At 44.5% G+C, this 15,345-nt stretch overlaps 1 protein-coding gene across 1 annotated transcript in view; it reads left to right on the top strand.

The window, feature by feature from the left end:
• Positions 1–15,345, top strand: part of whrna (whirlin a) — a 214,773-nt gene that overhangs the window by 57,651 nt on the left and 141,777 nt on the right. Inside the window, exon 4 of the mRNA XM_060841026.1 lies at positions 14,677–14,895. Coding sequence (XP_060697009.1) covers positions 14,677–14,895 — 219 coding nt within the window. The remainder of the gene's footprint in view (positions 1–14,676; positions 14,896–15,345) is intronic.

Raw genomic sequence — 15,345 nt, 5'->3', positions numbered from 1 at the left:
GTCAGTCTGTTGCCTGGGCTGGGGACAACCTTCTGGATTGGTGAAAGATTTGGATAATGTAGCTGCCTTGATAAAATAGCTGATGGTCTGTGTGTGCGAAGTGAACTCTAAAAGAAACTCTGTAACATTGATGAATGTGAGTAGAAGGTTGTGGTTACATTGGGTGAAGAGAGGTTGGGGTGAAGATCCTGTCAGTGCTGTCTATATATGAGACCAAGTAGTGGAGCTGTGTACATCAAAGTTGACACTTGTCTTCTTGTCTTAACAAGCATATCCTGGATGCTGTGTTTCTGAGATGGGCATGCAGTCAACATCTTTACACTACATATGAAGTGGATGGCTAGAAAATTTTCAAACTGTTGTTTTTCCTGCACTGCAGCCTCCAGCCCACAGAGAACGTTGCTCTCCATTCATTGCCGTTGGCTCCTTTTCAACACCCCACTACCTTTAGACCTCTCTACAAGATTTTCTGGCCGATTTTAACTCACCCTGTTCAGTGTGTAGTGAGAGAGCAGCAAAGTAAATCTGTATGCAGACACTTGTGATGAGAATCAGTAGGCAGTACAAGTACTGTGTGCTGCAGGAGCCAGTGCTAGCAGGGGCTTGCAGGGTCCACTTGACAAATACAGCTGCTTTGTGTCCATTTTGGAGCAAAGCTGGATTTCTAAACCAGTCGTTCTCAACACAGCCCTGATTGAATTGAAATGTGTTGCTATTTAATTATTAATAATACCATTTTGTTATTCATGCAACTACAACAGAGCATTCACTCCTTAGCATGAATCCTATGCCCTATATCCACCCAGCCAAGCAGCTGTGATCAGCAAGTAGTTTGACACCACTCTCTCAAATTTTATTGCTGTAACCACACAATGAAGCTGTTGCATTTTGTACATTATTGTTGCGTTCTTCTCTTTGAATCGTGTGTGGTGAGGAATATAATGGCAAGAATACAACAGTGGTCTCAGCCAACGCAGCTTGTTCACACAGTTGCAATGACACACAATGTTGTCTTGAGCACCATATTGTTAGTGGGTGCTCTCCTATACCTCCTACCATTCAATGCCTGCCTCACTCAGACTCACTGCTGACTGTGTGACATAATGTGCAATTGCTTGCAGTCATTGCTTTTGAATACATAAGCACAGTTTACTTTAGCTCTGTTTTTTCTTTAAGATCCACGCAGGCCAGTTCCAATGTACATTGCTAGCCCATTTGAGAGAGGGAAGGTGAGTCTGGGGAATAGTGCCATGATACTTCTATGTTAAACTCTGCTTAGCAGTCAAAGAATTGTAAGCATGGAAACAGATCTTTCGGTCCAACTTGTCCATGCCAACTGGCTATCCTAAATTAATCCAGTCCCATTTGCCACCATTTGCTATATCTCTCTAAACCTTTCCTATTCATGTACCCAACAGATGCTTTTTAAATGTTGTAATTGTACCAGCCTCCACCTCTGGCAGCTTATTCCATACACACACCACCCTCTGTCTGAAGATTGCCTCTCAGGTCCTTTTTAAATCTTTCCCCTCTCACCTCACACCTTTTCCCTCTAGTTTTTGACTCCCCTACCCTGGGAAAGGGTTATTCACCCTATCTACACCTCTCATGATTTTATAAGGTTAGCCCTCAGCCGCTGAGACTCCAGTGAAAACAGCCCCAGCCTATTCAACCTCTCCCTAAAGCTCAAATCCTCCAATCCTGGCAACATCCTTATAAATCTTTGCTGAAGTTTTTCAAGTTTAATAATATCTTTTCCATATCATGGAGACCAAAATTGTATGCAGTATTCTCCAATTGCCTGTATAGCTGCAAAAATGATAATCTGACTCCTCAATGCACTGACCAATGAAGGTAAGTGTATCCTATCTACCTACGACTCAACTTTCAAGAAACTGTGCACCTGCACCTCTAGGTCTCTGATCGGAAACACTCTCCAGGGCCTTACCATTGACGATATAAGTACTGTCCTGGTTTGCCTTTCCAAAAGCAGCACCTCACATTTATCTAAACTAAACTCCATCTGTCACGCCTCAGCCCATTGGCCCATCTGATCAAGATCCGGTAACACTCTGAGGTAACCTTCTTCACTGTCCACTACACCTTCAATTTTGGTGTCATTTGCAAACTTACTAACCGTACCTCCTATATTCACATCAAAATGATTTATATAAACAAAGAAAAGCACTGGACCCAGTACTGATCCTTGTGCCACACTGTTGGTCACAGACCTCCAGTCTGAAAAATAACCCTCTTCCATCACCCTCTCTCTCCTACCTTCAAGTCAATTTTGGATCCTATTGGCGAGCTCCTCCTGGATTCCATGTGATCTAATCTTGCTAACTATGTACCATGTGGGACCTTGTTGAACGCCTTACTGAAGTCCATATAGACAATGTCTACCGCTGTGCCTTCATGAATCATCTGTGTCACCTCTTCAGAAAACTCAATCAAGTTAATGAGACACCATTTCCCATGCACAAAGCCATGTTGACTATGTCTAATAAGTCCTAGCCTTTCCAAGTGCATATAAATCCTGTCTTTCAGAATCCCTTCCCAAAAACATACTCACCACTGATGTCAAGATCAACAGTTTATCGTTCCCTGGCTTTTCCTTATGACCTTCAAGTGGCAACTTGCATGAACTCATTAAAAGCCCACTAAATTGTTCATTAAAAAATGCAAGGTGTGTGATCAACTGCTGCCTCCTTGGTTGCTTAGATTTGAACCTTGGTAGTTATTATCAGCAGGTTATGAGAAAAACCTTGCATTTGTAAAACACCTTTCAGGACTTTTTGGTAAGGCTGCACCTGGTATGTTGGCTTCTGTTTTTGTCCCCATATTGAAAAAAAAGATATATTTTTTAAAGGCTATGGTGTGGTTTGTCTGGTATTGGGTTTTTTTCTGGTATAATGTTTCTTCTCTGGGGGGTATTGATCGTCTGTCAAGTGCTGTTGCCAGGGTAACTGTTGCTTATCCATTGCCCTTATTGGGAATGATGACCTACTGGGAATTATGGTTCTTCTGCATTTTGGACAAGTGGTATATTACATCTTCCTCATCAGCTGCCTGCAGTGAAGGTGTATCTCCTTTCATTGTCCATATATGCCTGTGGTTACAATAGTTTCACGGGGTGCTCACATTCACTATATGTGATGACAACAGGTCCCAAATTTGCCAATTGGGCTGACACTTGTTAAGAACATTGAATGTTTTCACTCTGACTGGCTCTCCAATGATCAGTTCTGGCAATGATATGAACATTTTATCATAGTGCAATTTGATTTTGTTACCACTCATGTAAATACTTTTGGCTTCAGTCATTCTTGTAACCATTGGAATTATAGCTTAGGTTTTCTGCAATGTTAGTTGTTAAACTGGGCTTCTTTACATGCCTTCAGTATGTGTATTGCTCCACTCTAGGATTACCTCCAATCTTATTTGCCCACCTTGTATGCTGGATCCAGTCAGTTATTTTCCTACGATCTCTTTGGCAGCTAGTCCAGTAAGACCTACTCCAATCTTGTTTTCCCACTTAATATGAATGTAGCTTCAATTTTCTTTTATTCTTTCAGGGGATGTAGGTGTCTCTGGCAATGACAGCATTTATTACCCATCCCTACTTTAGTGTCAATGGCTTAATTTTTAGATCCCACTTTGTAAAGTCTGCAAAGCTTATAATGTTGCAGAAATGTTCTGGTGTTTACCTGACACTTCACATTCATTTGATGCTGTCATTCTGCAGTCATCTTTCTAACAGCCACAACCTTTTTTAGATACAACAAAGCCAATCTGTTGTTATGGTATAGTGTTAGTTGTCAGAATCATGATATGACCTGTCTTCAGTTGCCATCTTTATAGATTTGCTTTGCTTTTTCCTTAAAAAAAACACTTATGTCCCAAGTCTTTCATCTTCATGAAGTTAAAGAATTGCTTCCTTGCTTTCTGTCTGGTGTCCTGCGCAATTTTTACATCCTATACTCTGGTTTTGATCTTTCTAATGACTAGCCTGCAAGTAATTAATTATTTTTGTTTTCCAATATATTTTTCTTATCCAGCCATGGAACCTCCCTTGGTATAATGCAAAGCCCTGTCTCCCTATTATAATCTCTATTCGATGGTTGATTGCCCTAGACCTTCAGCATGTGTTGGTAGCTTTCTTGGCGATTAGTTTCTCCTCTCTGAGCAGATGTGCTCTCACAATATGATCTCTTATGCCGAAGACAATTCTATCTTTGTGGACATCACCTTTTAGTTGTATAAGATTGCAGTTATCAAATAGATGTATCAACATCATCAAATACTGATGATTTTTGGATGTTGGTTTGCTCGCTGAGCTGGAAGGTTCATTTTCATGTGAAAACGAACCTTTAGCTCAGCGAGCTAACCTGTATCCAGAACCTCAACCTGAGCTCCAAATCTTCTGAAAACTCACTAATTGATGAATATTCTCCCTCTCCCGTGACCTCTTTTGAACACGTACTATACATAAATATCATTTAAAAAAGGGTCAAAAGGTGAATTTGAAGTCATCAGAATTTCTCAAGTCTGGCTTTTCTGTCCATCAGTGAGATCTAAGTCACAATGTAACACTCTTTCTCCAGCACTGGGATTACAGAGTTGTTACTCCTATTTGTTCAGACCTCTTATCCAATACTGTAGTTAACTCAGAGCTTTGCCACAGAGCCAACAAGAAATTCTAATTCCGTCTCATATCTCCTCTAATTTCCACAGAATTATACTGGAAAATTCAGTCCTTCTAACTCAGCCAGTAATTCACAATTGTAGGCTGCTGTTCCACTTCTGGTCTGTAGTTGCTTTTAGTAGCCGGCTCTTTTGCACCTCTAAAAATTGACACAATTTCAGCTGCCTTCATGTTTCATGAAATGCCATCAATTGCTACTACCTCTAAAGTGAAAGCAAGTTATAGCATAGGCCACATGACTAGCAGACCACAATTATACAATATGCAAATACATTTCTCCAAACAAAACACTGACTGGGAGTCGACCTAGGCATTTTGAGTTGTGGGTAGTTGAACTATATTGAAGTAGTATTCTGAAATATCAGAGAGCTTCAAATCCACTTTCTAAAGTTAACAATGAGACATTAAAATTCAATTTGCCAAATGAAATTGAGAATTGCACTGATGGAGTTTGCAGGAAAATGAGAAATAATTCTACCTCGGGAACTGATTCAACTATTCAAAAGGTAATCAACCACAGGACGAAATATAACATCACAGAAAAAGAAAAATGAAGATTCCTAATTTATATTAATGTCATCCAGGGAAATGAAATATGAGTAAAATGGACTTTGAGTTTCAGTACATACTATAATTTTAGGTAACAGCTTTACCATCTTACTTAAGTTGATTAAAAAAAGGGTGAATAATCATCTGAAACAGAAACAGAATATTGGCCAATCCAGGCAAAAAACTGAAGCTTCTTACTGCTTGGAACAGTCTGTAGTGTATTTTGGACACTGCTCATTGAGCCATCTTATTGATCTTGAGAGTAATGATATTTCTCAGCATGCTTATGGTTTGAGGCTGTGCATTCATCAGGGGTGGAAACATTTCTTGAAAAAAGTGAAACCAATGCCTTGGCCAAACAGAAATAAGGTCTAGTACTTTTGACTTTATAGATTATTTGAGGGTGGGTTCCGGAAAAACAACATCTGCCCTCTGAAACAACTCCAACTGGCATCCTGACCTTTTTTTTTCTCATCTTATGAGCCTACAGTGAAGATTCAAATATATACATAATATTTACCCTCTGAGGTTTGATAGCTACTGGGCAGAACAGATGATATCTTATGCGGTGCAGTAAAGTTCTTCAGAGAATGCTTCTTTATCCCCGTCCATTTACAGGCATCTAGAAATCCCCAGCCATTGCGGAGCCAGCTGCAGTCTGCAGTTCTGCACGAAGAATCTCAAATAGTTCATTAACGTGGGGAAAATAAATAAAAAATATCAAGTTGCTCCATCTCCGTAGTTATTATTATTGCAGGTACAGACACACCACTAGGAGTTTTTAAGCCATTTGTAGAAATTGGAGATTTCACCTGAATATTTAAAAAGTCTCTTAAGCTTGGAAGTGACATGTTTCTGAGCTGGGAGAGATACAAGCAAAGCTGCAAGGTGTTATTAACCTGTGTCGCTTTTGTACTTTATCAGTTATGTCTGTCTATATACCTAGGTGTAGTTGGAGTGTATGTTAGGATCTAACCAGATTTAACTCTTTCCCCCATCTCTCAATCTCTCTGCTGCCTCTGCACTCCCATCTTTCTTGTAGAGAAAAGATCTACATCTAGACTTGGTGGCTTAAAGACTTCTCAAACCGAACAGAGAGTCATAGGGTCATAGAGATGTACAGCATGGAGGATTTGTATTCTCATCTTTAGCTCCCATCACAATTTTGCTCCTGACCCATTCTGTTTTCCTTTTCCTAATCCATCCTTTGGCTCAGCATCCAATAACTATGGGCGGCACGGTGGCACAGTGGTTAGCACTGCTGCCTCACAGCGCCTGAGACCCGGGTTCAATTCCCGACTCAGGCGACTGACTGTGTGGAGTTTGCACGTTCTCCCTGTGGTGCTCCGGTTTCCTCCCACAGTCCAAAGATGTGCGAGTCAGGTGAATTGGCCAAGCTAAATTGCCCGTAGTGTTAGGTAAGGGGTAAATGTAGGTGGTGGGTCGGTGTGGACTTGTTGGGCCGAAGGGCCTGTTTCCACACTGTAAGTAATCTAATCTAATCTAATCTAAAAAAAAACTTTATGCATTTGTGAAGAACTGTGATGTTATCATAGTCGGAGTATCCTAATAGTATGGAAGCAGGCCATTTGGCGTATTGAGTCCACATCCCATCCAGACCCCACTCCTCGACCTTATCCCTGTAACCATGCATTTCCCATAGCTAATCCACCTAGTCTGCACATCCCTGGGGCACTATGGGCAATTTAGCATGGCCAATCCACTTAACCTGCACATCTTTGGACCGTGGGAGGAAACTAGATTACCCAGAGGAAACCTACGCAGATATGGGGATAATGTGCAAGGCCGGAATCAAACCTGGGTCTCTGGCACTGTGAAGTAGTAGTGCTAACCTCTGAGCTATCATGGTGACGTTGTTTTATAAATCTAAGTTGTTGTCAGCTCCTGCTGCACTCACTTGAAACAACGTGAATTCGCCCGAGTCAATCACAGCAGTGTTGTCCTGTTTGAGTATCAATTGGCATTCTGCTTCTGTCTTAATCTATTAAAGTGAACATTCCAGACCAGTTAGACAATCAATACAAAAGTTCATTGCAAGACCTGAGACACATTTACATGATTCCAAATTAACCTTATTCCAAATGTAGTTCTCTGGGAAGAGAAACAGTCCATTATTGCGCTCTGAATATTTAAACACAAGAGTGTGGCCCCCAGATTAAACTGAAAGGACAAGTTCCTGTTGATTACACTTGTTTGCAGACTACCTTAAGATTCCAAAAATGAGCTGTGTTTTTGGGTGCAAGGACTATACTAAGCGATACACTTTAAAGGTATATTTTTGAATTCACTGAGAAATGTGCCGTGGGACACCCATATAATTGGAAAATGGTCCAATCCAGTTTGGTAAGATCATTTTAAATGCAGGCTGCTGCTTGGGAGCTGAATGTCAGATCACAGCAGATGTGGAAGTGGGATCCAAGGGGTGTATGTAGAACTGGATTCAGCACGTGGCAGGAGGGGAAGAGTGTGGCGATGCGAGCACAGAGGTGTACAGTTTAGATCAAATGCAAGGTCAGTCTTGGGAGATGTAGTGTAAAGATCAAATTTCAGTAGCTATGGAGATGAGACTGCAGTGAAGGTGAAGTTTGGATGTGGGGCTGGTTATAAGGATGTAGACAGTAGGGAACTTGAGTAGCCTGAAGGAAGTGATCCTGCTTCCCTTCATTCATAAGCAGTGCTTGAGAAGTAATTTACTCCAGAAATTACCAGTTCTCACTTCCTTTCAGTTGTCAGGTTTCACAAATAGCCCAGGGAAAGTTGGCCCAGAGCCACTGAATCCACATGGCTGCTAAACAAAATCCATTTGACTGAAACAAAATGCAAAGGCTCATCACAACATTAGTTTCAGAGAAACAAGACAGAAATCGGCAAAGGAGCACCAGCTTTTGTAAAGTACATTCAAGATACAGAAAGCGAGGTGGGGACCTATGATGGAAGCAGGTAAAAGATAATTGAAGCTGAAGCAATGCTTAAAGTGAAAAAAGAAACAAGTTTGATGGAGATTCCTCAAATATTGAAGCATTCTTTTAATTGAGCATTCTGTCGTTTCATTCTCAGTATGCTGCGAACTTTCAATCATTAATTTTAAAAGTTGGACAAAAAAGAAGCTGTTAAAATGGTTGCCACATATCATGTGACATTTGACATTAGTACAAGACTCAACATCAAACCTCCAGGCAGGCATTCAGAGCTGTTCACATGACTTACATATCTCTTTGGGTTAAATGACTGGAACTTCAATACTGTGTGTCTCCATGTTTCATACTTACAATGATACTTGTGTCATGTTGCCTTTTCCTATCCAAACTAGACTGGGTGGGGGGTAATCATTAGTGATGTTAGGATGTGAAATCAACTGAAGTACCTTGCTTGGAAAGTTCTTTGAAGCCACATGGAGACAAGTATGCTTTCCTTAGTCTGTACAAGAAATCAGTTCCACTAAAGACGGCAGATCTATTAGTCCAGCCAGCCTGTGAATCTGTACTTGCAAACAAGCTACAAGATAGGCTATTAAACTGTTCCAGTTTAAAGTCCACCTGAAAACGAACCTCCTGGCTATTTGACTACAAGAAACCCCCGAACCTAACATTAATCCTTCATTTTATGAGATTCTCAATTTAATGTTGAATTATTGAACCTGGTCAAAAGATGACAGACTTGCCACATGGAAGACAGAGCTTGTAAATGAGATGCTGATGAAAATGAATTTGGATGTAGGTTTTGTTGTCACATGTCGTCAAGTACAGGAATACAGGAGTGCAGTGTAAAGTGTACAAAGTCACCATTCTCCAGCACCATCTTACAAAAGACAGGATTAAAAACAGAAGCAGAAATAAATGAAACAGCCAAAAGAAAAGGAAGCTTCCAGGCCACTCCCCTGCCTCCACGATGAGTCTTTGCTGTCAGACAAACAAAGCCGCAAAGTTATCCCTCAATCTGTGATTTCCCGAGGCCCTGCACACCATCTCTGCCATCAGGCGCCCAGAACTCAGCTATATCCAGGAGCAGTGTTGCTATTCTTCAATGCGATCTTGCCTCCACCAATACCGTTGCTGCCATCAGACCATGCTGGCCAATCTTGGCAATGCAGTTGCTGATGAAGTAGTCGGGTCCTAAACTGGAAACTGGGCCCACCACACCAAAACAACCGGTGCCTTTCCTGCTTATGTTGCTGCCACTTCCTGAGACCAAACTTTCAGCAAAGGAACCCGCCGCTGCCAACAAACTGTGAAGGAACATCTTTTGGCATTGCTGACATGCCAGGAAGGAACTGCTCATGCCACTGCTGATATTCTGGGAGGGAACTGATCCCACCACTGCTGACAGTCCGGGATAGAGCCGCTGCCATCGCTGCCAACATTCTGGGATAGAGCCACTCCCATCGCTGCCAACACTCCGGGATAGAGCCACTCCCACGGCTGCAGACATTCCAGGATACAGCCGCTTCCACCGCTGCTGACCCTCCAGGATAGAGATGCTCCCATTGTAGCCAACGTTCCGGGAGAGTTCCGCTCCCACCACTGCTGATACTCTGGGATAGAGCCGCTCCCATCGCTGGCAACATTCCGGGATAGAGCCACTCCCATCACTGCCGACACTCCGGGATAGAGCCACTCCCACGGCTGCAGACATTCCGGGATAGAGCCGCTCCAATCGCTGCTGACCCTCTGGGATAGACCCACTCCCATCGCTGCCAACATTCCGGAATAGAGCTGCTCCCATTTCTGCCGACACTCCGGGATAGAGCCACTCCCACTGCTGCTGACCCTCCGGGATAGAGTCGCTCCCATCGGTGCCAACATTCCGAGACAGAGGCGCTCCCACCACTGCCAACATTCCGGGATAGAGCCGATCTCACCGCTCCCGACATTCCGGGATCGAGTCGCTCCGTCGCTGCTGATCCTCCGGGATAGAGCCGCTTTCATTGTTGTTGATACTCTGGGATAGAGTCGCTACCACTGCTGCTGATCCTCCGGGATAGAGCCGCTTTCATTGTTGTTGATACTCTGGGATAGAGTCGCTACCACTGCTGCTGATCCTCCGGGATAGAGCCACTTCCATCGATGCCGACACTCCAGGATAGAGCTGCTCCCACCACTGCTGATACTCCGGGATAGAGCCACTTCCATCGATGCCGACACTCCAGGATAGAGCTGCTCCCACCACTGCTGATACTCCGGGATAGAGCCACTTCCATCACTGCTGACTATCCGGGATGAAGCCGTTCCCTTTGCTGCTGACATTCCAGATAGAGCCACTCCCATCGCTGCCAACATTCTGGGATAGAGCCTCTCCCATCGTTGCCGACACTCCGGGATAGAGCCTCTCCCATCGTTGCCGACACTCCGGGATAGAGCCGCTCCCATCGCTGCCGACACTCGGGGGTAGATCCGCTCCCACAGCTGCTAACATTCCAGGATAGCGCCTCTCCCATCGCTGCCAATATTCTGGAATAGAGCCGCTCCCATCGCTGCCGACTCTCCGGGATAGAGCCGCATCCACTGCTGCTGACCCTCCGGGATAGAGTCTCTCCCATCGGTGCCAACATTCCAAGATAGAGGCACTCCCAACACTGCCGACACTCCGGGATAGGGCCACCCCCGCCACTGCCGACATTCCGGGATAGAGCAGCTCCCACCGCTGCTGATATTCCGGGATAGAGCCACTCCCATCGCTTAAAACATTCCGGGATAGAGCCACTCCCATCGCTGCCAACATTCCAGGATAGAGCCGCTCCCACCGCTGCTGACAATCCGGGATAGAGCCACTCCCATCACTGCTGACACTCCAAAATAGAGCCGCTCCCACCGCTGCTGGCATTCTGGAATAGAGATGCATCCATCAATGCCAACATTCCGGGATAGAGCCTCTCCCATCACTGCCAACATTCCGGGATAGAGCCTCTCCCATCGCTGCCAACATTCTGGGATATAGCCACTCCCATCACTACCGACATTCTGGGATAGAGCTGCTTCCATCGCTGCCAACATTCCGGGATAGAGCCTCTCCCATCGCTGCCAACATTCTGGGATATAGCCACTCCCATCACTACCGACATTCTGGGATAGAGCTGCTTCCATCGCTGCCGACATTCCGGGATAGACCCACTCCCATCGCTACCGACATTCCGGGATAGAGCCACTCCCATCGCTGCCAACATTCTGGGATAGTGACGTTCCCATCAGCGCTGACACACCGGTATAGAGCCGCTCCCATCGCTGCCAACATTCTGGGATAGAGCCACTCCCATCGCTGCCAACATTCTGGGATAGTGACGTTCCCATCAGCGCTGACACACCGGTATAGAGCCACTCCCATCGCTGCCAACATTCTGGGATAGAGCCACTCCCATCGCTGCCAACATTCTGGGATAGTGACGTTCCCATCAGTGCTGACACTCCGGGATAGAGCCACTCCCATCGCTGCCAACATTCTGGGATAGAGCTGCTCCCACCACTGCCAATATTCCGGGGTAGAACCACTCCCATCGCTGCCGACATTCTGGGTTAGAGCTGCTCCCACCGCTGCTGACACTCCAGGATAGTGCCACTCCCATCGTTGCCAACATTCTGGGGTAGAGCCGCTCCCATTGCTGCCGACATTCTGGATAGACCGACTCCCATCGCTACTGACATTCCGGGATGGAGCCACTCCCATCGCTGCCAACATTCTGGGATAGAGACGTTCCCATCAGTGCTGACACACTGGGATAGAGACGCTCCCATCGCTGCTGACACTCCGGGATAGAGCTACTCCCATTGCTGCTGACACACTGGGATAGAGCCGCTCCCACCGCTGCCAACATTCTGGGATAGAGCTGCTTCCACCGCTGCCAAGATTCCGGGGTAGAGCCACTCCCATCGCTGCCAACAGTCCGGGATAGAGCCTCTCCCATTGCTGCCGACACTCGGGGGTAGATCCGCTCCCACAGCTACTGACATTCCAGGATAGCGCCTCTCCCATCGCTGCCAACATTCTGGGATAGAGCCTCTCCCATCGCTGCCGACACTCCGGGATAGAGCCACTCCCATCGCTGCCGACACTCCAGGATTGAGTCTCTCCCACCGCTGCTAATACTCCGGGATAGAGCCGCTCCCATCGCTGCTAACACTCCGTAATAGAGCCTCTCCCATCGCTGCCGACACTCAGGGATAGAGCCACTCCCATCGCTGCCGACACTTCAGGATTGAGCCACTCCCACCGCTGCTAATACTCCGGGATAGAGCCGCTCCCATCGCTGCTGACACTCCGTAATAGAGCCTCTCCCATCGCTGCCGACACTCAGGGATAGAGCCACTCCCATCGCTGCCGACACTTCAGGATTGAGCCACTCCCATCGCTGCCGACACTTCAGGATTGAGCCGCTCCCCCCGCTGCTAATACTCCGTAATAGAGCCACTCCCATCGCTGCCACCATTCTGGGATTAAAAGCTCCATGTGTAGAATCCTGTCGGGAGCTGAGCCCCTGGTGCTGTGGCAGAATTTGTAACAGCAGCTGATATCAATTCTGGAAAGGCCTATCTCAATGTCAGGAGCCTTTTGTGCAATTGTTTTGGGCTGTTTTGGCCAGTAGCAAGGAATGTTAGACAGTGGGGAGTTAGTTAGGGAGGTGTATAAATCACCTCATTAATGGCCTCATTAATTTTCACTCTCCTCTCTCCCAAATGCACCCAGCAGATTAGACATCAAGAAATCTCAATGTAGAAGTCAATGCAGCTACTTGGCTGCATCCTCTTTGTTCGCTCCAAAGTTGTTTATCTTGGACACGGGTTCCCCAGTATGCAGGCACACATTCTGAGCACTGACCATACGCTATGGCCACAGACATTGGTATCCAACATGGACCAGCCTGCAACAACCATCTTCAATTCACTTACAGAATGCTTTGTATCTTCGCCAGATAATCTATGTGAAGTACTCATTAATTAGAAATGCTAAATATGTGTATTATTTCTTCTTCTGAAGTTAGTCATGCTCTTTGAGAAATATTTTCATATTTTAGGCAGGCATTTGCACAGAGATCATATCCAAAAACAGAGCCACACCGAAATGTTAAGAATTTGAGAACATCAAAATTGTTTTTGAACAGCAAACAAATCATATTTAGGTTGTGTAAACCATATATCAGAATCCCCAGCATCTATAAGAAAATTCATATAGCAGCACAGACTCATGACTGATCAGCAATGGATTTCATTTTCATTGTGTGTTCATTAGATTATTCAATGTAACATATAGTGCTGGAATTTACTCAAGTGATCTTAAAATTGTGTATGCCGTATTCATCATTCTATACAATTTGCTTCACAATCAAGCTGCTGATGATGTGCTTTCATACTGTCATAGCTGTTTAAGATAGTTTTTAATCTTGAAATGTGTCCATTTTATTAGGAGTGGCTCTCTCATTATGTGGCAGAGAGTGGGGTGTGTGAGGCAGGATTGGTAAGGAAAGGATTTGAAGTTTTCTCAGAGAAAGGAAAGTTTCTGAGAGTATTGGTTGGTAGCTCATGCAAAAAGAACCCTTCAAAATTGTCTGCCGTGGCATTTTTCGCACTAAGTTGAAGCTATCTCTGATCTCTGTCATCTCTGTTTCACTAATTGTCCCTTGCTCCCTCTTTCTCCCTGAGTTCCCTCCGTTCTTTTTGCGTATCCTTCTGTTTTTCTTTTCTTTCATTAATCTTTTTCTGCTTTATTTGGTCTCAAGTCTACTGCTGTTCAGAGATGGTATTTTTCTTGAATTGAATTATATTTGTCACATTTGTCAGAAGTGTGCGAAAAGGCCGGACAGATTTATAAGACAATTTGAAGATTTCAGAACACCATTGCTGAGACTGGTTTGATATTCCACAGTTTTGAAAAATGTAATAATTAAATTAAAATTACAACAGCTGCCATGGTAGGATTTGAACTAGGTCCTTGGATTACTAATCCTAGTGACAATATCTACACCATTGATATCAATAAAAGTCAAAAGTGTTCTCTTGGTCTGTATTCAAATTTATGCAGTGAACAGAAGTGATCCAATAACTGAAGACTGTGAGAACCCAAAGGTACCACAAGGAAAACTGTCTTAATTCCCTGTACTACTTTCTTCCACTGTAAACAAATTTTTAATTCAGTTTTCTATCCACTCTCTAAATTTGTACCAAGTTCAATTGCTTTTAAAACATAACCTGACATTGGTTAGTGTCCAGTATAACATCTTTCTAACGTTTTCGGAGTCATGCTGCTTTCTTGTCAAGAAGTGAACAGCATTTGTTTCCTTTTTCTGGCTGCAGCTGAAGTCTGATCATTAGTGAGATTCGGTTTCGTACAATCCATTATTCATCATTTCGAGGACAGAGCTGGTGTAACCTGACAGAAGTATGGAAATCTCACTGTTTACATCTGTTGCTTTGCAGGTGCTGAAAGGTTCCAAAAAGTTGGTTCTGTACGTGCGCTCAGTTGGCCGCATTCCAGGAGGCTATGTCACCAACCACGTCTACACTTGGGTGGATCCACTAGGCCGTAGTGTTTCCCCACCACCCAATCTACTCGAACACAAGAGTAACACACTGCGGGGCAAGGAGAGCGAAAAGAAGAGTCAGCTTCAACTACTCCGAGACGGAGATGAGAAGAAGGTAATTTGTAACGTCATCTGCTCGATCTGTAGAACGTTTTCCTGAAGGAGTGTGGGTAAAATGCTCAGATGTCAGGAAACTTGTTGGCTCTCAATTGGACTTGCGTGTTGAAGTAGTCCCAGCTCACCTCTGGGGTCCCGGTTTGAATGCAGTATAAGTAAATGGGGGTGAAGGAAGAAACAGAAAAATGCTGGTGATTCTCAGGAGGTGAGACAGCATCCTGGTAAAGAGTTTCAATGACCTTTCTAATATGGTGAAAGGCCCCTCTTTCTGCCTGTTAGACCATAAGATCATAAGACATAGGACCAGAAGTACGCCATTCGTCCCATAGAGTTTGCTCAGCCATTCAATGAGATCATGACTATTCTCACAATCCTTGACTCCACTTTCCTGTTTTCCCTCTTAGCCCTTGATTCCTTTTCTGATTAAAAATCTACCTGCCACAGCCTT

The sequence above is a fragment of the Hemiscyllium ocellatum genome, chromosome 21 (assembly GCF_020745735.1).
Source record: "Hemiscyllium ocellatum isolate sHemOce1 chromosome 21, sHemOce1.pat.X.cur, whole genome shotgun sequence".
Classification (NCBI taxonomy): Eukaryota; Metazoa; Chordata; class Chondrichthyes; order Orectolobiformes; family Hemiscylliidae; genus Hemiscyllium; species Hemiscyllium ocellatum.
The sequence above is the reverse complement of the archived record's forward strand: the minus strand, read 5'-3'. Positions and strand labels throughout refer to the sequence as shown.